General features: G+C 40.5%; 1 protein-coding gene across 1 annotated transcript in view; it reads right to left on the reverse strand.

Moving 5' to 3' along the window:
• The window catches only part of MAP3K9 (mitogen-activated protein kinase kinase kinase 9), a 111,631-nt gene that overhangs the window by 67,490 nt on the left and 17,138 nt on the right, over positions 1-27,003 (reverse strand). Inside the window, exon 2 of the mRNA XM_089686841.1 lies at positions 20,837-21,250. Coding sequence (XP_089542967.1) covers positions 20,837-21,250 — 414 coding nt within the window. The remainder of the gene's footprint in view (positions 1-20,836; positions 21,251-27,003) is intronic.

Raw genomic sequence — 27,003 nt, forward strand, 5'->3', positions numbered from 1 at the left:
CGCCATGTCGTCACCCCTCGGAGCATCGTGGAGCTCCGGCGGCCATCTTTAAGTGTGGACGGTTAGTTCTGACACTTGCTTTACCCTATGATACATTTGATGATGCATCGGTTTTTAATGTATCCCTGAATACATTTATATATACCTACTACACTATGGGCATGCCTTTGTCTTAACTCCCTGGTGGAGCATTAATTTCAGACACCCTGCCAAAGGACAAGATCCATCCCAGTATACAGAGAGGGAATCTCCTACTCATCCAGGGAGCAGCACCCACTTAACCCTCTAGGGGAGCTCTGGCTATTTTGTATCACCACTAAGGCCCCAGGATCCTTTGATGACCACCTACCCTTCAGAGGGAAGTCACCCCATTACCTGGCTTATCCAGAGGTCATCTGGAATTACATTTATATGCGCATTTAAATTGTGCGTCTGGTGAGTGCGCAATTCTTCTATAACCACTGCACAGGCACCGGCATACCAGAATAACAGGCACCTTAAGAGCACTATAGTTACCTTTGGACTGTTTATCATATATGTATTTTATGAATGTTTATTGATACCACTTTTACGAGATATTTTATAATCCTACTATTTTTAGCACTGCACCATTATTGTATTATATTCAAGCTATAGTTACCGGTATATAATGGATATGGGCTGAAAGGATACACTCTCAGGTTTAATTTGAGGGTATGTACATCCAAATTAGAAGAAGGGTTTATGAATTACAGCTAAGAGTAGCCATCCCTCCTTTTCCAAGGAACCAAAAGTAATTGGACAATTGAATCAAAAGCTGTTTCATGGCCAGGTGTGGACGACTCCATTATTTCTTCAACAATTATGCAGGTAAAAGGTCTAGAGTTGATTTTAAGTGTGGTATTTGGAATCTATTGCTGTGAACCTACATCATGCATTCAAAGGAGCTGTCCATGCAAGTGAAACAGGCCATTGTAAGGCTTCACAAACGAAACAAATCCATCAGAGAGATAGCAGCAACATTAGGAGTGGCCAAATCAACTGTTTGGTACATTCTGAGGAAAGAAGAACGCACTAGTGAGCTCAGCAACATAAAAAAAAGGCATGGACGTCCATGGAAGACAACAGTGGTGGATGATCGCAGGATCCTCTCTATGGTAAAGAAAAACCCATTCACAACATCCAGACAAGTGAAGGACACTCTCCAGGAGGTGGGCGTATCATTGTCAAAGTCTAAAATCAAGAGAAGACTACACAAAAGCAAATACAGACAGTTCACCACAAGGTGCAAACCATTCATAAGCCTGAAGAATAGAAAAGCATTCTTTGGACGGATGAATTGAAGATGAATCTGTACCAGAATGACGGGAAGAAGAAGAAGAAAAAAAAAAAAAAGCACACAATATCATCTGTAAAACATGGTGGAGGCAGTGTGATGGCATGGGCATGCATGGCTTCCAGTGGCACTGGGTCATTGCCGTTTATTGATGATGTGACAGAAGCAGTTGTATGAATTCTGCAGTGTTTGCTGCATTTGGTTGATTCTGGGCTGACCGTATATCTGTAAAGTTGATTGGACGGTGCTTCACAGTACAGAAGGACAATGATCTAAACACACTGCAAAAGCAACCCAGGAGCTTTTGAAGAAAAAGAAGTGGAATATTCTGCAATGGTCGAGTCAATCACCTGATCTCAACCCAATTGAGCATGCATTTCACTTGAAGGCAAAACTAAAGGCAGAAAGTCCCCGAAACAAAGAACTGAAGACAGCTGCACTGGCAAAGCATCAGAAAGGAGAAAACCCAGTCTGTGGTAATGTCCATGGGTTCCAGACTTCAGGCAGTCATTGCCAGTAAAGGATTCTCAACAAAATATTAAAAATTAACATTTTATTTATGATTATATTCATTTGTCCAATTACATTTGAGCCCCTGAAAATGGAGGGACTGTGTATAAAAATGGTTGCAGTTCCCAACATTTGTACTTGATATTTATGTTCAACCCCTTGAATTAAAGCTGAAAGTCTGCACTTCAAATTCATTTGGATTGTTTCGTTTTAATTTTTTCTGGTGGCATACAGAGCCAAAAGTATAAAAATTGTGTCCATGTCCAAACATATATGGACCTAACTGTATATATTGTTTTTTTAATCATTAAAGTGTATTTTTTTCCAAAAAAAAAAAAAAATGCGTTTGAAAAACATTAATTTTTAAAAACTCTCAATTTTCAGCCACATGCATCCTGAATTCTCGGTTTCCAGTACCAGAATTTTCATTTTGGTGCACCACTATTATAACCCCTGCCAGATTTTTTTCACCATCTGTGTTCCCTTTGGGGAGATTTACCATCACCCTGAAAACCCATCTCTTCAGGGAAGCCTACCCCACCCCCTGCTAACTTGCCGACCTCCTCCACTCTTCCTACCACCCCATCCCCCACAGCTTTCTCCTCCTGTGCCACCATCCCCTCCCACCTAGATTGTAAGCTTGAAAGAGCAGGGCCCTCGATCCCCTCATGTTTTGCATTGTATTGGTATTGTTCTGTCACATGTTCTGTCCCCCTTTGTAATGTACAGCGCTGAGCGAACTATTGGCGCTTTATAAATACTGTATAATAATAATAATAATAATCACTTCCTAAGTCAGGAAGTGAGAGGAAATTCCTGCAAATTAAGGGAATCCTTTGGACCCCCTAGGTCACCAGAACTAGTGTCTCGATTGGAGAATTTCCTATTAGTTTTCTGGAGACAACCCAAAATGTGGGATTTTCTTTTACTTTCAATGATAATGGTAAACAGGACAAATAGAGAGGATGAATCTCCCTAACTTAATTTGAGTCTAAAGGTCCTAATTTAACTAAAGCTCTGATGAAGGGAGAGTTTCTTCTGGCGCCAGAAACGTATTTGGCATTTTTGTTTTTGTGTAAACCAATAAATTTGTAAACTTTCATTTGGTTCATTGCTCCTTTCATTGGTCCAGGTTTTCCTCTGGCAAGGATTTTAAAGAATCCTGTGTTCTGTACTGTAGGATCAGGAACATACATTTAAATGACATATTAAGAATTGCAGAGCTGCATTCATTTGTGCCTCTTAGAGCTTTAAAGTGGACACTGCCCACTCACAAGCTTTGAAACATATTGTCTTCCTTTAAATTTTTTTTCTTGACAGACTAAATTAAGTAAATTAAGTGCACCTGTGTTACAACATTCAATAGGATATTTCCATAAACTAGAAACCGAAAAATAAAAATGTGGATGGCGGCAATAAATTGTCAGTATACAACTAAATACAGATCATTTGGCGCACATACTAGAAAAAAAAAAATCCTGATAGTGGTATCAGTTGTAATATTCTTGACTTTGCATTCCCAGGCCTGCATACTCTCAGAGTCACTACTAATGCTGCTTGCTCCTAAAAAAAGAAAAAAAGGAATGATTGATGAGGAACTGGGAGCACTCAACTCAAGTTGGAGAAAAATCCAAAGATATAAGAAGCTGGCTCAACAAACTCCAGCTAGGTCACTTCTCTGGGTGGAACAACCCTTAATGGGTTTGCTATCAGTGCATTCTTCTGTGTTTTGCTTATAATTGATTATATAAAAGGAAAAGGCAATAACAACTTTATTGCATTTTGTATCTTAACAGTTGCAGTAACTCAGACCGTATGGCCTTGTGACACTGTTCATGTTCTGGGTATCAGTAACATAATTGATGCTCATGTTCTCTTTGTAGGATCTGATGGCTACTGCACACTCAGCAGGATTCAGTACAAATTGCAGCTCTGAATTATTTAATGCACGGCTCAGGAGGAGTATGTACCTTTCTGGTTTCTGGCATCAAGAAAAAGAGAATGTTCCAAGTGATTGCAGATCTAAAAAGGTAGACCTGCAAATACTTCACAGAACATAGTAGTCTAATGCTGTCCAAACTAGCGAGGTCCCACATAGATGTGCTATCTGACCAGCCAATTTCTGTCAAATCAGGCACTGATTCTAGCAGAGATCCTGGAGAACAATTTTTTTTTTCAATCAAATTCTATTTCCTCTGGATCTAAAATTTTTACTGCCTGTTGGATACAAAATGTTTTTGTGCTTGTATTTGAGAATGGGGATTGGATAAAGTATGGCCACAACTGTCCTCCGCAGGCATGAAGGCCAGAAAACTGAGTGATCAAAGACAACTGATGACTTGTTTTTCAGGCTTCAGTCTGCAGAGAGCTGGTTACTGTCAATTACCAGCTCTCTGCTCTTCCTCTCCAGCATGCAAGGGAGCGCGGGCTGTGGAGGGGGCGGGAGCAGCCGCCCCAGGCTCTCAACAGTTCGCTGAGAAGCTGAGCCAGCTGCCAGTCTAGAATCTGGGTGGAATCAGACTTTAAAGTCGGGATCTCTCCAGAGCCTGGATGGGCTGTGTGACATCAGCCGGCAGTGGGCTTTAGCCTGTCAGCTTAAAACAGATTACAGGAGTGCAGAATGAAGTCCTGGCGACGAGGGAGCTAGAGAGCAAGATGGCTTGGGAGGAGTGGAGTGGGCGATTTGGACGATATCTGTGGATGAGGTTGGTAAGCTAGGGGCAGTGTTGTGGATGGTTTTGTATGTTGTGGTTAGTATTTTGAATTTGATAAATTGAGTTAGTGGAAGCAAATGACGGGATTGGCAGAGAGGGGCAGCAGTCGTTGATTGGTTGGTAAGGTGTATGAGTCTAGCAGCAGCATCCATAATAGACTGAAGGGGGGCTAACCTGTGTAATGGTAGACCAGTGAGTAGGGAGTTGCAGTAATGTGTGGTGTTTGGGCTTGGCATGTTGGTTGGAGGAAGAAGCTTGACACTGGAGAGATCTCGTCACAAATTCATGTCTGTCTATACCACAATTTTTTTGGTAGAAGTAAATGTCCTTAGTAACTCATTTTTTCCGGTCAGTACAAATACTTATTAAAATTTTAAAGTCTTTTTTTTTTCAACTTACTTTGTGTTGGAGCCTTGGTATATCTGTTTAATTGGCGGTATCCCAGGTGGTAAGAGGGCGGTCTAACATGACTACTCTTGAATAAAGGGGGTCATGTAGAGTTGGTAAGCAAGCACCCTTACCTCACTTTGGGTGATGGTGGTTGTTAACCACCTCCCGTCCGTCCGTTGTATATAAACGGCCGGACGGTGGCAGTGCAGGGTCGGGTGGCCGTTCATAAACGGCCTCCCCGCACCCTGCTTGTGCGCGCTCCCTGGGAGCGCGCAGCACCGCGATCCGGTGCCCGCTGTGTCCTCCGGACACAGTGAAACACTGATCGTCGGACGGGACCTCTGTACGAGGTCCCGATCATGTGATCACTGATTGGCCAATCAGTGATCACATGCAAAGTAGTAAGCAAGATGTCACTTGTGACATCATTGCTTACTACATGTGAAATCTGTGAATGATCACAGAGGTCACATGGTACAAGCCTATTCACAACAGGCTTGTACCATGTGACAAGCTGTGACCAATCACAGCTCAGTCAGTTCTTCTCAATGAGTGCATGAATGCACACAAAGAGAAAGAGAAATGATTGCTTTTACATCCTATATGGGTGTAAAAGCAATGTGTAAAAAAAAAAAAAAAAATCTTCATCACCCCCCACAAGTAGTACAGTGTCACCATGGTGACACTGTACTGCTAGGGTGACAGTACGTAAAAAAAAAAAAAAAAAAAAAAATATAAAAAAAATGTAAAAAAAAATGTTTAAAAATTATAATTTTTGTTATAAACTAATTTGGATTTTTTTTTTTACTAAAAAGATAACGGAATAAATTTTGGCAAAGATTTATGATGAAATATTATTTATTTGCAAAATTTTATTAAAAAAAAACACTTTTTTCAAAATTTTTGGACATTTTCATTTACATAGCAAAAAAAATAAAAATCCCAGTGGTGAATAAATACCACCAAAATAAAGCCTTATCAGTTTCAAAAAAATGGTAAAAAATTCATTTGGGTACAGCGTTGCACGATTGTGTAATTGTCATTCAAAGCGTGATAGCGCTGAAAGCTGAATATTGCCCTGGTCAGGAAGGGGGTAAAAGTGTCCGGTCTTGAAGTGGTTAATGACACTTTTGAAGAAGCTCTTTTTACGGTTGCTTATTGAATTTTATATTGGACATTTTTGGAGAACTTTATGATTTTATTTATCGTATATATGTGGTTTATGAATTAACTTTCACATATTGTTGAATATTTTTTGGAAAACATGAAAGATGATCTTACGCCGAGTAAAATGGATACCCAACATGTCATGCTTTAAAATTGCGCACGCTCGTGGAATGGCATCAAGCTATGGTACTTAAAAAATCTCCATGGGCGATGCTTGAACAATGTCTACAGATTACCAGTTTAAAGTTACAGAGGTGGTCTAGTGCTAAAATTATTGCTCTTGCTCTGACCTTGGTCCGAACATCATTTACATATGTGGGCGTGGTCTACATGTGTTCACCATAACGCGCAAGCACGGGGGCACTTCAAACTTTTTTTTTTTTATTTTATTACTTTTATTTTTATACACTGTCCCTTTTAAAAAGGTTTTTTTCTTTTTAAATCACTTTTATTCCCATCACAAAAAATGGAGAGATATGGGGCCAATAAGACCCCACATCTCTCCTCTACAATGTAAAGCATTAGATCAAAAAAGCATTGGGAAAAAAAAAAAAAAGGCCTCGTTTACAAGGCTCAGGAACCGGCAGTGACGTAATGACGTCGCTCTGGTCTTCCAAGGGCATAGAGATGAGTGGAGGCAATCTTTTCTTCACTTATCTCTATGCCCAGCACCAGGATCATTCGGTGGTTTCTCAGGCAAGGATGAGAACTACCGTTCGGTGGCGGTAGGTGGAGTTATTTTCGGCATCGGTGTGTATAATATACACACACACACACACACACACACACACAGACACACACAGACACACACACACACACACACACACTATTGAACCTTCACCTGTTTTAGGACAGCTCAGCATGCCCTTCTGGTGGACACAGAGAATCACTGTTACCGGTATCTGGGTAGCATGTGATCGCTATGATTTGTTATAATGATCACAAGATAACAATGTAAACAACCTGTCATGAATGGTTTCCTCTACGTAGTTTGCTTTCTGTTGTGATCTGTGATTGGCCACAGCATGGCCTAGTCATGAAGGGTATAAAACCTTTTGGAGTTCAAGTGGTTAAAAAAGGTGAAGTACAGAATTTCTGAAACTTCAGCAATTCTAAAACGGGAAAAAAAAAAAAAAAAAAAAAAAGGTCTATAGGTTTAGTCAGCATGTATCTGTATGGCGACCCCAGAAGGGAGCACAAATATGAACAGACTTCCTTGCCATCTCAGCAACTCTCAAACATTTCCAGGAGACCTCTTGAGGAAATCCTGTTGATATCCAATGCTTTCATTTTTTTTCTAGATGTTCACAAGCTAGAAACACAATCATAAGCTGGAAGGTAAATCAGCGCTCAGATTTGAGAGACACATAAGGAAAACTAAAAAAAAAAAAAAAAAAAAAAACCCAACCACAAACAAAAACACATACCAACTCTGAAAGTGTAACATCGGGCTAAGGGAAAAAAGCCCATTGGGCCAGTTACTTAAGGAATCTGCTACAATAACCTACTGATTATTATTATTACATTATACAAATTTCTTTTTCAATTTCCTTTAGATTTACCTTCAACCTGTAGTGAAGGGGCAGCCTGATTGGATACAAATTGACAGTGTTCAGATTTTACCTCACATTACAGTGCTGTGGAAAAGTATTTACCCCCTTCCTGATTTTTTTTCTTTTTTGCATAATTGTCACACTTAACCACTTCCCACCTGGCCCATGTACATAAACGGCAGGACGGGAGCAGTGCCGACGCGGGTTATCGTTAATAAACGGCCCCCACATTAACTACCTGTGGAGTGCACTGCACCGCAATCCAGTGCCCGCTGTGTCCAGCGGAACACAGATCGCTGTACGGGACCTCTGTGTGTGGTCCCGATTCATGTGATTCCCGATTGGCCAATCAGTGATCACATGAATAGTAGTAAACAAGATGTCACTTGCTGACTTAATTGCTTACTACTTTTGAAATCTGTGAATGATCACAGACATCACATGGTACAAGGCTATTGACAACAGCCTTGTACCATGTGACAAGCTGGGACCAATCACAGCTCTCACAGTTATTTCTCAATGGCTGCAGGAATGCAGCCAGAGAAAAAGGAGAAATTATTGCTTTTAAAACCTTTATGGGTATAAAAGCAATCAGTGTAAAAAAAAAAAAAAAAAGAAAAATCTACATCACCCTCCACAAGTAGTACAGTGTCACTGTACTGCTAGGGTGACATTATGTAAAAAAAAAAAAATATATATATATATATATATATATATATATATATATATATATATATATATATATATATATATATATATTATAAAAATATAAAATAAAAATGTAAAAAAATTTTTTAATTATAATTATTGGTTATAAACTAATTTAGATTTTACTTGTTTTACTAAAAAGATAGCTAGATACATTTTGGCCAAGATTTATGAAGAAAGATTATTTGCAAAATTGAATAAGAAAAACACTTTTTTTCAAAAGGTTTGGACTTTTTCATTTATATAGCAAAAAAAATTAAATTCCAGTGGTGAATAAATACCACCAAAATAAAGTTTTATCGGTCTAAAAAGAATGCTAAAAAATTCATATGGGTACAGTGTTGCATGCCCGCGCAATAGTCAAAGTGTAATAGCGCTGAAAGCTGAAAATTGGCCTGGACAGGAAGGGGGTGAAAGTGTCCAGACAGGAAGTGGTTAAATGATTAAGATAATCGAATTTTAATATTACACAAAGATAACCCCAGTAAATACAAAATGCAGTTTTTAAAATGGTGATTTCATTTATTAAGAGAAAAAAAATCTGCACAAGCCTGCCTGGCCCCATGTGAAAAAGTAATTGTCCCCTAAACCTAATAACGCATTGAGCCACCCTTGGTGGCAACAGCTGCAAACGTCTGTGATAATTGCAATGAGTCTTTCACATTGCTGTGGAGGAATTTTGGCCTAGTCGTCTTTGCAGAATTGTTTTAAATTAGTCACATTGGAGTGCTTTCGAGTATGAGCGGCCTGTTTCAGATCATGACACAGCAACTCAAATCGGATTTAAAGTGTTACTAAAGCCAAGACCCTGCATTCACTATATCTGGTCTCCCACAGTATGCAGAACATGAAAGTGCGATTATTTTCGTAAATATAAACTGCTAAATACGTTTTCTCATCAGCAGTTAGAGCAGTCTTTTGACTTCAGCAGAGCACTGGTTAAAGCTTGTAGGAGGAGTTTTCTGTCTGTTCTAGGACGATATAAAATCCATGACCTCTGTCTGGACAGTGCTGATTGGCCCTGTGCTGATCACATGAACTCTCCCAAGAAAAAAAAACCTCTAGCAATACACACTAAACTGAGCATGTGCAGAAGGGCTACAGGTTCATTCTATCTCATCAGCGCGGACATTTGAACAAGAGGAAGGGCAGAGAAGTCAGGATCAAACATCCTTTTTACACAATGCAGAGGATTAACCCCTTAGGTTCCGCAGTGAGTATAACAAACATGCTTTACTGCATATACAGACTGATTTTACTGTTGTGGGTTTAGTAACACTTGAAATCCATACTATGACTAGGCCACTCCAAAACCTTAATTTTGTTTTTGTGAGCCATTCAGAGGTGGACTTGCTGGTGTGTTTCAGATCATTGTCCTGCTGCAGAGCCCAAGTGTGTTCGAGCTTGAGGTCACAAACTGATGGCTGGACATTATCCTTTAGGATTTTCTGGTACAGCACAAAATTAATGATTCCATCAATTATAGCAAGTCATCCAGGTCCTGAAGCTACAAAGCAGCCCCAGACCATCACACTACCACCACGTTTGACTGTAGATGGATGTTCTTTTTATGAAATGCTGTTAAGTTTTATGCCAGATGTAACGGCAAGCACACCTTCCAAAAAGTTCAGCTTTTGTCTCATCGGTCCACAGAATGTTTGACAAAAACATCTTGATTATCCGCAAAACGTGAGACAAGCCTTTTTGGTCAGCAGTGGCTTTCGCCTTGGAACTCGCCCATAGATGCCATTTTTGCCCAGTGTCTTTGGTATTGGTGAATCATGAACACGGACCTTAACTAAGGAATGTGAGGCCTGCAGTTCTTTAGATCCAGTTTTGGGTTCTTTTATGACCTCCTTGAGGAGTCGTTGTCATGCTCATGGAGTAATTTTTGTAAACCGGCCAGTCCTGGGAAGGTTCACCACTGGTCAATGTTTTCTCTATTTGTGGATAATGCCTCTCACTGTGGATTGCTGGAGTCCCAAAGCCTTAGAGATGGCTTTGTAATCCTTTCCAGACCGATACGTGTCAATTACTTTGCTTCCCACCTGTTATTGAATTTCTTTAGATCACGGCACGATGTGTAGCTTTTTGAGATCTTTTATTGTGCATCACTATGTCAGACAGTTCCTATTTAAGTGAATTATTGATTCACCAGGTCTGGCAGCAATCAGGGCTGGGTGTGGCGGGTGAAATTTAACTCCACTCTCCAAAAAATGTGACTAATCACAGTTCATTCATGATTTAGCAAAGGGGAGTTGGGGGGGGGGGGCATTTACTTTTCACATAGGGCCAGGCAGGTTAAGACAGCTTTTTTTCCACAAAAGGGCCAACAGGAAACGCTGCACATAAGACATCTCCGAAGCAGCAATCATGCACTCAGACGCACACGTGGTCATTAACCACTTCCAGTCCGGACACTTTTACCTCCTTCCTGTCCAGGCCAATTTTCAGCTTTCAGTGCTATCACATTTTGAATGGCAATTGCACGGTCATGCAACACTGTACCCATATGAATTTTTTTGTATTTTTTTTGAGACAGATAAAGCTTTATTTTGGTGGTATTTATTCACCACTGAGATTTTTATTTTTTTTGCTATGTAAATGAAAAAGTTCAAAAATTTTGAAAAAAGTGTTTTTCTTGTAAACTTTTGCAAATAAATATTTCATCATAAATCTTTGCCAAAATGTATTCCGTTATCTTTTTAATAATAATAAAAAAAAAATATAACCCAAATTCGTTTATAACCAAAAATTATAATTTTTAAACATTTTTTATATTTATGGGTTTTGTTTTTTTTTTTACATACTGTCACCATAGCAGTACACAGTGTCAGTGTGGGGGGGGGGTGATGAAGATTTTTATTTTTTTTTAATTTTTTTACACAGATTGCTTTTACACCCATAAAGGCTGTAAAAGCAATAATTTCTCCTCCTCTCTAGCTGCATTCTTGCAGCCATTGAGAACTACTGTGTGAGCTGTGATCTGTCACAGCTTGTCACATGGTACAAGGCTGTTGTGAATAGCCATGTACCATGTGACCTAGGTGATCATTCACAGATTTCACATGTAGTAAGCAACGATGTCAGAAGTAACATCTTGCTTACTACTTTGCATGTGATCACTGATTGGCCAATCAGTGATCACATGATTGGGACCTCACACAGAGGTCCCGTCCGACGATTAGTGTTCCACTGTGTCCGGAGGACACAGTGGGCACTGGATCGCGATGCTGCGCGCTCCCAGGGAGCGCGCACAAGCAGGGTGCGGGAAGGCCGTTCATAAATGGCCACCCGACCCTGCACTGCCACCGTCCGGCCGTTTATATGCAACGGCCGGACAGGAAGTGGTTAAAAACTGCATTATGAATTTACTTGGGATATCTTGTTGTAATATTAAAAATCTGTCTAAGAATCTGAATAATTTAAGTATGACAAATGAGCAAAACAAATAAAATCAGGAAAGGGGTAAATACTTTCACTTTTGTGTATATTGTTTTGGTAAATTTAAAAGGAAAATTGAATAATGTAACCCCAGCCTAAGACTAGGTAGTTGTAGACTGACTCAGCTAGGTTCTGCAGAATTGAAGCACTGCCCAATCTATCCTGTTTTCAGGCATTGGGTGAGGAATGGGGAAAGCATATGGGCAGCATAGAAAGCACTGAATAGAACTTGGCAGTGTGATGTTCTGCTATCATAGTCCATTGAGCAGCCAGTGACACAAGAAGCTCTAAAGCTGCAATAGTAAAAAGGTGTATTTAAAGCCAATACTATTATTTTGGATAGGGTAGGGGATGCTAAAACGCTGTCAGTTAAAAAGATTTCCTTCAAAGTAGACTGGACATGACTGGAAGAAAGAAAATCCTTTCTAAAAGAGACGTAAATCCTCTTTTAGACAAACAATTGCCGTTGGACCAAATCTTTGCACTGAAAGATTTCACTCACTTTTAATGCCAGTGACATTAGTATTAGGACACAAACCACAATAAATACCCAGCAGGGGTTCTAAACTCCTCCATTCTAGCCAAAAAACATACACCACAAAAATAAGATTTAAAGTGGTTTTAAAGGCTCCAGGGGACACACCTTTTTGGAGCTGTGTGACAAGACTGGAAGGCCTGAAGTCTTGGGAGGAGAGGCTGAGAAGACCCAAGGACATTGTGTAGTCTGTTCCAGGCCTGCCTTCAGCTACTTGCAAGGTGGTCTGGAGGAATATTTCTTCAAAGAGACTCGCCAACAAGCACAGGGACCTGGCATTGATGGCGATCCAAGGGGGGGGTCGCTACTCAGGACATTTATGTATGCCAGGAACCTGAGTAGATACAGGCACTGCCCTGGTTGCATCATACAGAAGGAAACTGCTCTGCATGTTTTCTAGGAGTGCCCCTTTGCACAGAAGCTGGGGGCCTTTGCACCAGAACAAGGACTTTTTGATGTGCTGAACTGACTTTTTTGTGGAACAGGAGGACATTGATGGAGCCTGGGGGGTGCCATGTTGCTTCAAGGACACTTTATGGTGTGCCAGGAAGCACCTCATCCACCAGCGGGATAGGATGTTCACTTAGGACTGTCGCAGACTGGTCCACAGTCTGCTCAGAGACTATAACCTGATGGACTTCAAGGAGGAAGAGGATGTCTGAATAATTCCCCTTCCCCCACTCTCCCGTGCATGCAACCAAAAAAAAAAAAAAAATTTGTATTGCTGTTCTTCCTGAAGACCCCAAGCAGTGCCAATAGTTCAAAAACAGGAAGACAACCAGGCATCTCTGCAATGATTTCTCCAGGATCCAACTGTCTGCACAATGTGGTACACACTTAAAAGAGAAGTGTGGGAATACTAAAAAAAAAAAAAAAAAAAAAAAGGAAGACATACTTAAGCTTCCTGTGCCCCACCAGCTCTAAGAACTGAGCAATGACACGACCCCCGATAGCTCAGTTCTGCTCTTCCCCTCCACTGCTCAATGGAGTGCCGGGCAGGATTAGGGGCGAAGGCACCTGGCTCAGGCTCTCAGCTGCACGCTTCCTATAATGCATATGGGTGGATCCCGACAGCAATCCTTCTACAGTTTGGAGCAGCTCTGATCTTGACGCAGGCTGATTTTGGGTCACAGGAGAGAATAAATGCACTCCTATGAGCCACAAGAGGAAGGGAGGAAGGAGGAAGGAGGAGGAGGGTAAAAGTTCCCCCGTCCCCTCGCACATAGTGGCGAACGTAGGCCGTGCCCACATATGTAAACGGTGTTCAATCCACACACGTGAGGTATCGCCACGCACGCAAGAGCAATATTTCTCGCACTAGACTGCCTCTGTAACTTGACACTACTAACCTGTAGAAATTTATAAAGCATCACCCATGGAGATTAAGTACCGCAGTTTCACACCATTCCACGAGTTTGCACAATATTAAAGCGTGACAAGTTAGGTATCCATGTACTCGCCGTAACATCCTCTTTCATATTTTACAAACAAACATTGTAAAATATATATATTTTTTTTAATCAAAGTGTATTTTGTTCCCAAAAAATATATATTCATTTTTAACCATTTGCCGCCCGCCCTATGGCCGAATGGCGGGCGGCAAATGTCATCAGCATTCGGGGTGGACACCATATGGCGTCCTCCCGCACATGCGTAGCGGCGCGATCTGTCACCGGCCGTGTACCTCGGACACGGCCGATGACAGATCTGAGTATGGGCCCAGTTACCGGTACCATGTTACCTGCTGTGACCAATCACAGCAGGTCACATGACAGTTGTATACTATGGATGGCTTCATTCATGCCATCCATTGTATGCTAGTGTCTAGCTGTGAATGGTCATAGCTAATCACATGCACGTGATGTGATGAGCTGTGGCCAAATCACAGCTAAGCACAAAAAAAAAACCAAACAAACAAAAAAAAAAAAAACCCTGAATGAATCGATGTCATTCAGGTAAATGCTTGCTTATAGCAAAGTAATTCTTTGCTATAAGCAAATTGTGTAAAAAAAATAATAATATTGATCACTTCCCCATAGTACAATGTTACCATGGTAACATTGTACTACTTTGGTCATGGTGAAATAAGAAAAAAAAAAAAACTTAAAAGAAAAAACAAAAATGTAATAAAAAATTACAAATAAAAAAAATTATACATACATACTGTACACACAATATATATATATATATATATATATATATATATATATATATATATATATATATATATATATATATACACACACACACACACACAATTTTTTTTTTTTCCATACTGTCACCAGTCAGTGTCCCTGATCACCACCATGCCAGTTATATGAGGACGCTGTACTGCACTGGTGACAATATGTAAAAAAAAAAAAATAGTGAAAATTTTTTTTTAAATTTTTTCATTTTCCGAAAAATTATGACAAAAAAAACCAGAACTTCAAAAAACTCGCCATTCCTCTTATGAAGTACGTCAGACTGTCTACTTTGCGAAAAGGGGTCATTTGGGGGATATCTGTACTATTCTGACATTCTTGGACCTCAAGAAATTAGATTGGCTGTCAGTACTTCAGGATTGATCAATATTCAAATCTATACCATAGTTTGTGAACTCTATAACTTTCCTACAAACTAAAAAATACATCTTAATTTGGGTTATTTTCACCAAAGACATGTAGCAGAATACATCTTGGCCTAAATTTATGAAGAACAATTATTTATTTGCAAACTTTTATAACAGAAACAAAGAAAAACGTGTTTTTTTTCAAAATTTTTGGTCTTTTTTTGTTAATTTAGCAAAAAAATAAAAACCCCAGTGGTGATTAAATACCACCAAAAGAAAGCTCTAGTTGTGTGAAGAAAATGATAAAATTTTAGTTTGGGTACAATGTTGTATGACCGCGCAATTGTCATTCAAAGTGTGAGCGCTGAAACCTGAAAATGGCCTGGGTAAAATGCCCGGTATGGAAGTGGTTAAACCTGAATTACTTCAAGAACCTGAATTGGACATCAGAGCTCTAGGTTACTGGATCACATACTAAGCAGAGAGCCACTTTTGCTAAATAACCCATTTACTACTGCAATTTTCAGACTCCATATCAGCTCGTTTTATTATACAGAAAATCACCTTACTGCTGATCAATGCTTTTGAAGGAATAAACTCCCTGCTGATTGTTGTTTTTGCTACACACAGACATTATTTTTGTGTGAAAGCATTTTCTGCTCCAGGGCATTAATCTGCCAAGCTTCGCAAGCTTCTGTAATAATGTGGTCAGGCAGTAAATGAAAAGAATGGGATCTTTTGAAGTCACTTACTGCTATTTTGTATGACCCATTACTGGGGCCTTTAGCGTTCCCCTGAGCACCTTAAATTGCCATTTCATTAAAAAGTCCTCAATAAATTGTCACTTTATAATGCAGTAGAACTCAGGCCTATACTACAAGAGGGAGTGACAAGGCTCCTTATTCAGAATTACACCTTTTGTTTTAATAGAGCTATTGAAATTGGTGAACTCGAGCATTATTAACTAAGAGGTTGTGTGGGCACAAAAGTAACTATTCCGAAAATTCAGCCGCTTCAGCAGGGACCAGCTGAATTTCGATCCATGTATGGCCACTGTGGCTGAACAGAAGTCGATCTACCATTCAACTTCTGTTCTAATGCATTCTATGCCTTAAGGGGAAAAGAAAAACCTTTTAAGTGCAGCTCTCCCCAAAGCTCCCTCAAATACTCACCTCGCCAGATCTCGGCCCAGCGCTGTGCACTCTGTAGCAGCTCTTCTCCCCCCTCTACAGGCTTGGCTGAGAGCAGCAGGAGCCATTGGCTCCTTCTGCTGCAAGTCTAAACCTGTGAGCGGTCTGAAAAAAGGGAAAACAGCCTGGAGAAGGAGCCTGTGTGAGTGCTCCTATAGCAAGAGGCTTCTTATGGGGGAACTTGGCAGGGAGGAGGGATCAGGAGCATCATTGGCGGAACTGAAAATCATTGCACAGAGCAGGCAAGTATGACATGTTTGTTCATTTGACCACTTCCTGTCCGGACACTTTCACCCCCTTCCTGTCCAGGGCAATTTTCAGCGCTATCACATTTTGAATGACAATTGCGCGGTCATGAAACTGTACCCATATGAATTTTTTACCATTTTTTTGAGACAGATAAACCTTTATTTTGGTGGTATTTATTCACCAGTGGGATTTTTATTTTTTTTGCTATGTAAATGAAAATGTCTAAAAATTTTGAAAAAAAGTGTTTTTATAAAATTTTGCAAATAAATAATATTTCATCATAAATCTTGGCCAATTTATTCCATTATTTTTTTAGTAATAAAAAAATCCAAATTAGTTTATAACCAAAAATTATAATTTTTAAACATTTTTTTTTTACATTTTTATTTTTTTATTTTTTTTTACATACTGTCACCCTAGCAGTACAGTGTCACCATGGTGACACTGTACTACTTGTGGGGGGTGATGAAGATTTTTTTTTTAACACTGATTGCTTTTACACCCATATAGGATGTAAAAGCAATTATTTCTCTTTCTCTCTGTCTGCATTCTTGCAGTCATTGAGAAGTACTGAGTGAGCTGTGATTGCTCACAGCTTGTCACATGGTACAAGGCTGTTGTGAATAGCCTTGTACCATGTGACCTCTGATCATTCACAGATTTCACACGTAGTAAGCAATGATGTCACAAGTGACATCTTGCTTACTACTCTGCATGTGATCACTGATTGGCCAGTCAGTGATCAAATGATCGGGACCTTGTCCAGAGGTCCCGTCCGACGATCAGTGTTTCACTGTGTCCGGAGGACACCACGAGCACCGGATCGCGGTGCTGCGCACTCCCAGGGAGCGCGAACAGCTAGAAAAGGCGGGTGCCGTTTATGAACGGCAACCCGCCCCTGGACTGCCACCGCCCTGCCGTTTATAAACAGCAGGCGGACGGCAAGTGGTTAAGTAAAAAAACAAAATGTTTAACTTTTAATATCGCTTTAAGGAATGCAGCTTTGTCATCTCTGTGCTCTTCCCTTCTGAAAGCATATTAGCATTAACTAAAAGCAATGTGCAATGCTTTTAGGCAGGGACAGAATTAATTTACTATAGTAGGGGGCATATGAAGGTGGAGACCTAGGATCAGGTCATATTAACAATCCTGTCACTGCTGGCAATTTGCAAACAGGATTGCTGAAGAGCATTCATCTGCTCCAACAGATTTGCTTTTACAGTGGCCAAACTAGAAAAGCGTAGCACTGTTGCTGCTCCCTGAACGGCGAGCAAGATTCCAAAGCGTTTTGGTCAGAAAGACAGCAATGCCATAGGAGCAAGTAGTAGTCTCTATAGCAATCCTAATGCTGGTAAGCCGGCACAAGTGACAGGATCACCAATGTGACGCCAGGTTGGGAGTAGACCACAAAGAAGAAAAAAATAAATAAATCAGTGAATAGTAAAAAGGGTGCCAACAACAAGGAATATAATGTTCAGATCTGGTGTGCCCCATTAGAGTTTTGTTGGGTTTTAATTTCTCAGGGACTCCCTATTTTTATTTTTCAAAGTCATTTTAATTAAGAGATGAGCTAGACTGATCAGGCTAAGGTGTCCCAATCAGATCAAGAATAAAAGGAATACTATGAAAAAGAGAGGGGCTTTGATGGTGCTGAAATAAGTCTGTTTTGTTTCACACGGTATTCCTTCATTACAGAGGAGTTCCAAGCATTTTTGTGTTTGTTAAAAGTCAGAAGTTACAAAAACTGTAGCTGCTGATCTTTAACAAACACACACTCACTTGTCCCAGGATCCAACAAAGTGCTCGCCGTCCCTTCTCTCCCTCTTCTTTCCCCAGCATCAAAACTGCGGGCACCAGACTGACAGCTACTGCACATGCTGATTGGTCGCGCTGCGCATCCTGCTTGGTCCGGCAGTCTTCAGGGACCAGTGAAGTGTCCCAGAAGACTGTGGGAGGAAGGGGGGGGGGGGGGGGGGGGGCAAACTTCCATCTCACTTCGCCACGGCAAACTGAGCCATTACTGGATGCGGGTACCTGTCAAAACCAGGTATCTGCTCCCCCCTAAAAAGTGCCAAATATGGCAGTGGAGGGAAGGAGGTGGTAAACAAGCGGAGCTTCCACTTTTGGGTGGAACTCCGCTTTAATGGATGACTTGGCTACTCTTTCATCCTTACATACATGTGTAGAAGTTTTTTTTTTTCTGCCTGAAGCTCAGTATTAAAATAAACACTCACATCTCACTTCCACAGCCTACAAAACACGACTTCCATCCATTCCACTATATACACATTTTCTATTTTATACAGCTCTAAAAGTGAATACTGGGAAGGTTTATTCAGTCAGGCCTTTACTGGCTAGGATCTCCAGATCTACATCATTTTAAGCATTTTATACCTACTCTGGAAAGGGTTTGCTTTATGCTTTTTATAGTAACAAAAACAAGCCCTTGCCATCTGCGAGCAGCTATGTTCAAATGTTAATACTGTACACTGCCCTATTGTGGCCTAATCCTCGCTATGCATCATCATCTAGACCCTGGTTCAGATGCTCCTAATATCAGACGTTCACTTATTATGGAGTTAATGTAATAACGGGCGTTACTGTAATGCAATATAGATTATTTTAATGCAATAACACAACTAGATCGCAGACTGTGCTGTGTGTGAAATCAGCTACTGCTGTACAGTGGTGTTTGTTTATGTGCCTATAAAAAGGAAACAAAATGTTTTCCACGTCCCTTAGACATAAAAGGAGTACTTAAACCTTGTGTACAACCCCTCTGCAAGAAAAGATTTTTCCTTTTCTTGGCATTCAGCTTTAACGTCACTTCATTTGGTAGATGAGCTGCATACTTTCAGACCCCAGATGACCGCATTTGTTCAGTAATAACTACGTCACCCATTTCTCAAAGAAAAACTTTTTTACTTAGCCCATTCGCTGCTCCCACAGGCTCCTCTGCACTGCTAGATCAATCCAGGCAGCCTCTTCTACCCTGCACCCAAAGTCCCCTGATTATCATCAAAACCAATGTACGTCTCACAGCCCTGCACTGGACATGACGACATCAATGCGCAGTCCACCGCTGGAGTATTGGGGAGCCCCACCTACTGGGATAGCAGTGGACAGGGTAATTGAAAATGCTTTTCCAATCCGTGGGTTAGAGAAGAGCAATTATAATCAGCAGTGCAGGTTTTTTACTTTTCCTGGAGTTGGGCTTAAAAGTGAACCCATCCAGAACAAAGAATACAGACCTCTCCAACAGTCTATACCTACCTTCCTTTCCCTCACACACACCACTCATAGCAAGTATTTCCTTCGGCTCCAAGCACTGCAGAGTGGTGGGGAGCAAATAAAAGGGCTAGAATATGCTTCTGGGGATAGGGGATTAAAGCAAGCTAGGCGATTTGTCCTGAATGGGTAAAGCAGAGGTTTGCTAAACTTAACTAAAATCATTTAGAGGTAAAAAAAACTCTCATCTATATTAGAGAAATAACTGGTGAAATGTGGCCAAATGCTAAAAGCAAAATGTACTGTTTTGTGGCCCAGTTATTAAAAGCAACCCCAACTGTCTAATTATTTTATCCAATGTGCAAAGTAATGAAGTAAAAAAAAAAAAAAAAAACGCAAGAAGGAGTACACGTTTAAAACAAATTGAATACTTTTTTTTGTTTTATACACCATCATCAGTCAGTATCCCTGATCATCGCCACACCAGTCATATGATGACATTGTACTGCACTGGTGACAGTGACAATATGAAAAAAATCCTGGCAAGAAATGAGATAGGCCACCAGTACATCACGACTGACCAATTTTCAGCACGAGCAATTAGCAATTAAAATGGCACAGTGCGAATAGCAAAAAATGCTCTGGTCAATAAGGGGTAAAATCTACAGGAGGTCGAGTGGTTAAAGGGAGTTTTGAACAAATGACAATTACATTGTGCTAGTAGCACAAATAAGCCACCACTTACCAGTATAAAAGTTAAGCAGTAAAGAAGAAAAAATGGTTTTCAAATGCGATATGTAAAGAAAGGTCTCTTCCTCATGAGCAGTAAAGTTACTTTCTATAAAAAAGTACCAGTGACAACAGCCCTTGCTCCACTGGTTAAAACAAGAAGATCATTTCTATAAAATGAAGTAAATGGAGAAGATATTTCTTATTTTCAGGTTGTAGCAGACAACACCACAAAATGTAAAGAACCCCAGCAAACACAGGGACTTAAGCCAAACTCCAGACCGTGTCATATTTGGGAACACTACAGACAGACCGTGCCAGGCAGCAATTGAGACTCTCGGTGTTGCAAGACAGCAATTTAACCTTCTTAGATTATTACATTAATTATCTTGTAACCAAGGATACCACACTTGGGAATATGTCACACTATGTAACAAAAGAATAGCCAATACCGGTGATTCATTAGTTGCTCCTTACATCAATATATTCAATTATAACTCAATATGGGTAGGTGTTACCATCTCTTCTAAATGTATTTATAGGTTATACTTACTGTTGCTGGATTTTAGGTCACGATGTATGACAGGTACAATGGCTTCATCATGCAGGTAATTCATCCCCCTAGCAATCTGTACTGCCCAGTTCACCAATATATCTGGTGGAATCTTTTTCCCAGAAAGCACCCTGTTCAGCGATCCTCCTCGAGCAAACTCCATGATTAAGCATAAGTTAGGCTCCTTCAAGCAGACACCCCTCAGTGCAATTATGTTGGGATGATCAAGCATAGCAAAGAGTTTAGCTTCCTGTCTGACGTTCTCAATAGTCTGGCTGATGTCTTCATCTGGATCATGACGTGCTGCCTTGACAGCTACTTCCTCATCTCCCCAAATAGCACGGTACACCTTTCCAAAGCCACCAATCCCAATGATCTCTTCCAGAAGCAGCTCTGAAAAGTCAATTTCTTCTACTGTAAGGCAAAAAGAAGAGGCAAAAAACCAACGGTTAGTTTAAACAGATCTATAAACATTTTTATAACCAACACAATAACAAAAAAAAAAAAAAAAGAAGAAGGACATGTGCAGAAGGCAAACACAACCTAACAGTTTATTCAGTCTTCAAAAGGAATATTTACCAAAAATAATTCTTTACCCCCCTAGGCTTTGGACCCCCCCCCCCCCCAAATTACCTTTTAAAGCTAGAAATACTCACCAAGGTACCATACCCAGGGCCATAGATATTTCCTCGGGGGGGGGAAAGAGCTTGGAGGAAGAGTACATTTACTGCGATATCATGGCACATCAAAAATTACTACCACTGTTGCGTTCATTGGGCAGTACCACTTGCTGAATAGAGCCCACTCAACTAATTAGGGGTGTCCTGCAACCAAATGAAAATGGACATGGCCGTGGCACACAAGTGCAGAGTTTAAGGGGTTAAAAACAGCAGATGAGGAACTGATAAAATGAACTGCTTTAAAATATAAACATCCCTTTAAAGTGCTTTTACAAGTTTCCTATTAATTCATTCTTGAGTATTAAATAGGTTCTATGCAATATATCAATGTATATACATTCTTCTCCAATAATACTAGGTATGCACAGATTAGTTATCCATATGTACCAAAGACATGTGATCACTATCTTTGCACCACACTATAAGTGCATATTTCAAAATATAATGCCCATGTGTACACAATTATCCATAAGTCCTCAGTGTTTTCCTTTATTATGTTTATAGTGTCCAACATGTGTGAAGTTTAACCGTTCTTGTTTGAAACTAAAATTCTTATCATTGGTGTTTTATGATGTATCCTTTATACAAAGTGCACATCCCCATCTCACCTTAAGAGTAGACCCACCATATATTAGGTCATATGTGCCTTTAACTGGGTTTCGTATAAATCCCAGCATCAATCACCAGTGACACTTCATTAATGTCACTGAACAAATGCATAGTGTCAAGTACAGATGTGTGGCACTTTCCTGTGCACTGCAATAAAAAGCAACGTGTCTGCATTTCATTACAGCTCCCAGCACTACACCTCTGGGCTGCATTACAGGACAGGACACATAGCAAACAGTTAAAGTGTGTCTTAGTGGTGTCCTTCATTCATCCAATGAGACAAAACGCATTATGTGTGAACAGGGCCTGAAGACTTGATAATAACCAAACCATCCATAATTTGCAACCTTATCCAAGCTACGCAAAGGCCACCGTATTGCAGTAAGCAGCGCACTCACCGTTTTGTTTTTTTAACACATTCAGATTAAAGCCTTCTTCACACAGAGGTTTAGAGGCAGCCAACAGATTCCAGTGGCAAGAATCAGCAGATGCTGATACATGCAATTATGGACTGGGCATGAGGAATCATGTGACATGTAGTCCTGAGGCAGGCGTTCACCGGGGTGAACAATGCATGCTCCTCAAGCAGAAAATCAGGGAAGCGCCTCAAGGATAGAACAGGTTGTTCAAATTTTAAGCAGCCAAAATGTAAGTCTTTGGGACATAATACTTTCTAAAAAGCTTAGCAATTAACATTAACACAGAGCTAAAGGGTAAAATGCTGTATATGGTTTAGTTTTAGCTGCTGCCAACAAGCACAACACCACCATGAAAACCCATCTTGGATGGAAAGAACATTAAAATACCAGAAGTCTGTACTAATGTTTGATTTTTTTTTTGTATTAAGAGGCCTAAAAGTATTACTTACACACACACACACACACACACACACACACACACACACCATGGTTCGGGTCCTGCACGCTATATTGCTATTCTAAGCTTTGCAAGGCAAAAACAATCCACATAAGCATATCAAACCCCTCAAAATCAACACCCCCCCCCCCCCCTCCTCAACACACACACACAAAACAGTTGATAGACCTAAAATTCCTCTCTGCTAAAGAACATCTGGCTTCGCTTTCATTCTGCTGCCAACATGTATTGTACTTCACTTGCTGGCACAGCATTTCAGCTTTTAGTGTGTGTATTCTCTTTTTTTCCTTCTTTCAGCAAGAGAATGACAAGCAGAATACTCTTCAGCCCACACCTGGGTTTCTGAATACAGCTGATAGAGGATACTGGTCATCCACTGTGAACGTGTCCACTGAAATCATAGGCTCTGGCCATATACTTTCCCAACAGCAGCAAGATTCTTCCTTTGCTGTATGAGAGAATACACACATTAATCACCAGATACTATGGGGCAAAATGAATTTTCAAATGCAGGACCTTGCATATGCTTGATGGACTTTTCCACATTTTGTAGTCTTCTGAACTAAAATAAAAACCGATTTCATAGAGAACCTTTGCCACTGATCCACATAAAATAGTTAAATGTTAAAGTGAAAAAAATTGCAAAGTTTTCCAAATAATTTACTAATGGAAGTCTTGACTGCATACAGCTCCTTTTCACACAGGTATCTAGCTGCTCTACATCCCTCCCACTATTTTAGTGCACCCAGGAGGCCAAGGTGGAGTGCTGAGACCCTTGCTTGCCTGCCTGCCACTGAACATTGCATCCAGTGGTACCAGCAATTAGAGTCCTAAATGTTCAGGGATGAGGTCCTGCATTTTGGAGAGGACAATTTCTGCTTCCGATCGCCTAGGCAATCGTAGTGGAAGTGGGAGCGGGTACCTGTCAAATTCAGGTACCTGCTCCCCAAGGGTGCCAATCCTTAATGGGGAGCGGGAGACAAAGGCTTAGAGTGGAACTTCCCCTTTTGGGTGGAGCTCCGCTTTAAGTGATGACTGGTTCAAGGCAAGCACATATATCAAAACCCTCCCACCTCTTTATCCCTCAGTTTAGTTTGTGTTCCCACTAATCCATGAGAGCACCGTAACATTTGTTATTTTCTTCCTAAATAGATGGCCATTGGGTCAGCAGTCCCCTTCTGGTTGCAGATTTGCTTCAACATCTCTCCTGCCTCCACACCTTGGAACTACTGTAAGGCAAGTGGAGGCATTGTTCTGGCGCAGCCTTTTTCAACCCAGGTGCCCAAGCACCCTGGGGTGCCTTGAGGTTTCTTCAGGGGTGCCTTGGCAAAAACGTCTAAAAATTACGAAAGCCAAGCCAGCAGGAGGAGCAAGCCTGCCTTTTAGTTACAAAGTCACAGGTTTTCAATGTGCACCATTACGACCGACTAGCCAGTGGCGTCCAGACAACCAATGACATCATTTGATAAGGAGGATGTCAGTTGCCTGTACATCATTTCTGTTTGACCCTCCCCTGTCCCTCACAGTCAGTGCTGGGGTCACATTACCTCAGTGATGGAGAAAAACTGAGGGAGAAGAGAAACAATGGAATACTAATAAGTACCAGTACACAAAAGTATATTTGTGTTGGAAGAATAAATCATCTCTAACATGGAGTGTCCTACATGTATGGATGTTGCTGCATTATAGAAAACTATTAAAATAGTTTTTTACATTTTAGAATGAGGTGCCTCAAGACTGTCCAAAATTTTAAAGGGTGTCTTTAAAATTTTCCATAGCCTGTAAGGTTGCCTTGACTGGAAAAAGGCTGAGAAACTGTTCTGGCGGATTAGAGGCAGTGGCAGGGTTTATTAGTGCTCATTAAAAGAAAGAAGGCACAGCAGAGCATAGCAAGCGTACCAAATCTTGTTCTGGTACTGGGTGCCACTTCACTTTCAGGCGGGCTGCGTGACATCTGTAAGGAGGGCATTTTTTCCTACTAATCACTGATGTAAGGAACACTCCTCCCATTGCTACTAGTGTAATGTGGCCCTTCTCAAACTGACCACCAGTGCAAAAAGGGCATTTCTTCCAACGATCAGAACAGTAAGGTGGACCATCTTCCACTGACAACTAAACTAAGGGGGCCCTTCTCTATTGACCAACAATGTACAGAAACACATCACTAACCACCTGAATGTAAGGGAACTCTACAGTTTCTTTTCTGAGCTTTATAGTTTATTTCAGGTTATTATTGCAAAAAAAATAATTGTCCTATAGAAGGGGTGTCAAAATATGCCAAGTATGCCACATTCCTCATGCTTTTATTTATTGTTATATTTCAACTTACTGTTTAGGCTCAGCAGGGACATCAAACAATGTGATGCTGAATAAGAGGAGATCCCTTGACCATGGAGAAGGAGGGGATTTCCTCCTGTGTAGTAGTAACTAGTCGCAGAAGCCATGTACAATGGGAGGCCAATCAATTCAAAAACAGGGTGTGTTTTCAACCTGTCAGAATGTCAGGGATTAAGCTGCCCTGTCCTTTTGACCAAGCACAAAGGTTTACTTATATGATCAAACTCAAATCTAAAAAGCAGCCATTAAAATTTAATTTTTCTACATTAGTATAGCTAAGTGCCAACAACATCAAAACATTTTTTTTTACAAAACATATTTATTTTCTATGCTGCTGTGCTTATACAGGCTCAAACATACAATATATACACAACAGTTCTAGACCTTTTGGTCCTCAGCAGACTTGCAGCACATGACTTTATGAAGTAGGGCTGTGTTGGAAATGATGTAAATAACATGTTTTTAAAAAGGCAAATTGTACTGATAATTACAATTTTTTAATACACAGATTAAACTTCTCACAACACATCGCCATGTCTTAGAGAAAAATCACAAACTTAGACTTTTGGTTTATAATATAACCTATTTAAAATCGTATGTCTTAGGCCTCATTCACATGACCGCTTGCACCCGGACTGCATGAAGGAGGCCTCTGTTTTTAGTACATGCAGACGAAGCAGCTACACAGACACTTGTCAAAAATTTGACAGGCGTGCAAGTGAGTCCTAAGTCCGGAACACACACTGCTGCGTTCTGGCATACTGGGGCCTTTTTGTGATGTTAGAAGTACGTTAAACATAAAAAACTACTGCCACCTCTATTGATATGGGTCAGGGAGCTCGGCTGAGCTAGAAATGGTAAAGTATTGACTGTCAATGATAACAGCTTCCAGCCACAAGAGTTTTAAGAACCCTAGGAAAATAAAAATAAAAAAAATAAAAAAAGCAAAAAACATACCACCAAACAAACAAACATACGCTGCTCCATTAGACTAGTAAATTGCCATACCAAGTTAATGTCCAGTGATTTGACATTAGGATGAGCATCTAAAACACAGTACAGCTTAAAGCCTACCTTTACTCTCAATCAACACGGACTATTTTTAATCATTATGCTGCTAGCATTAGTAAATAGATAGGAAAGTATATAATTTTACATGTTTTAAACTTTTTTTTATTTTACACATTTCTTCAGTTACTTCCTGTTTTCTGTGCCTAGGCAAAGGATGTCACACATCCCTGCAGTCTTCATGAAGGGAGGGAGGGTTCTCAGCTCAGCCCATGCCTGAGCTAAAGGCAGGTGGATTGCAGGAAGTAAACGATACATAAGTCATCTGCCTTTACTTAGAATGGCCACCGCCATAAATGCTAGGGGGTGCTTTTCAAAATGATTTCTTGGCAAAATAAAGCATGGAGACACGGATGGATGAGTTTACTTTGAATATTAAAAATGAATTAAATAGCATTTTGGTTTGTATTGCTCAGCAGCAGTGCCAGCTGCACAGTGCACTGCAGTATTAAGGAACAAAGGAATAGCATAACAAAAGGAGAAGTAAACCTCTGAAACGCGTTACCGCCTCCTCAACAAACCATCCCTCCACCTTTTACAGACACAAAGGGGTTGCCATGAGGTAGACTGCTCTTGCACAGAAAGCCAACAATTGGC

Source organism: Staurois parvus, unplaced genomic scaffold (assembly GCF_062004578.1).
Source record: "Staurois parvus isolate SC_StPar_1 unplaced genomic scaffold, SC_StPar_1.0 ptg000414l, whole genome shotgun sequence".
Taxonomy (NCBI): Eukaryota; Metazoa; Chordata; class Amphibia; order Anura; family Ranidae; genus Staurois; species Staurois parvus.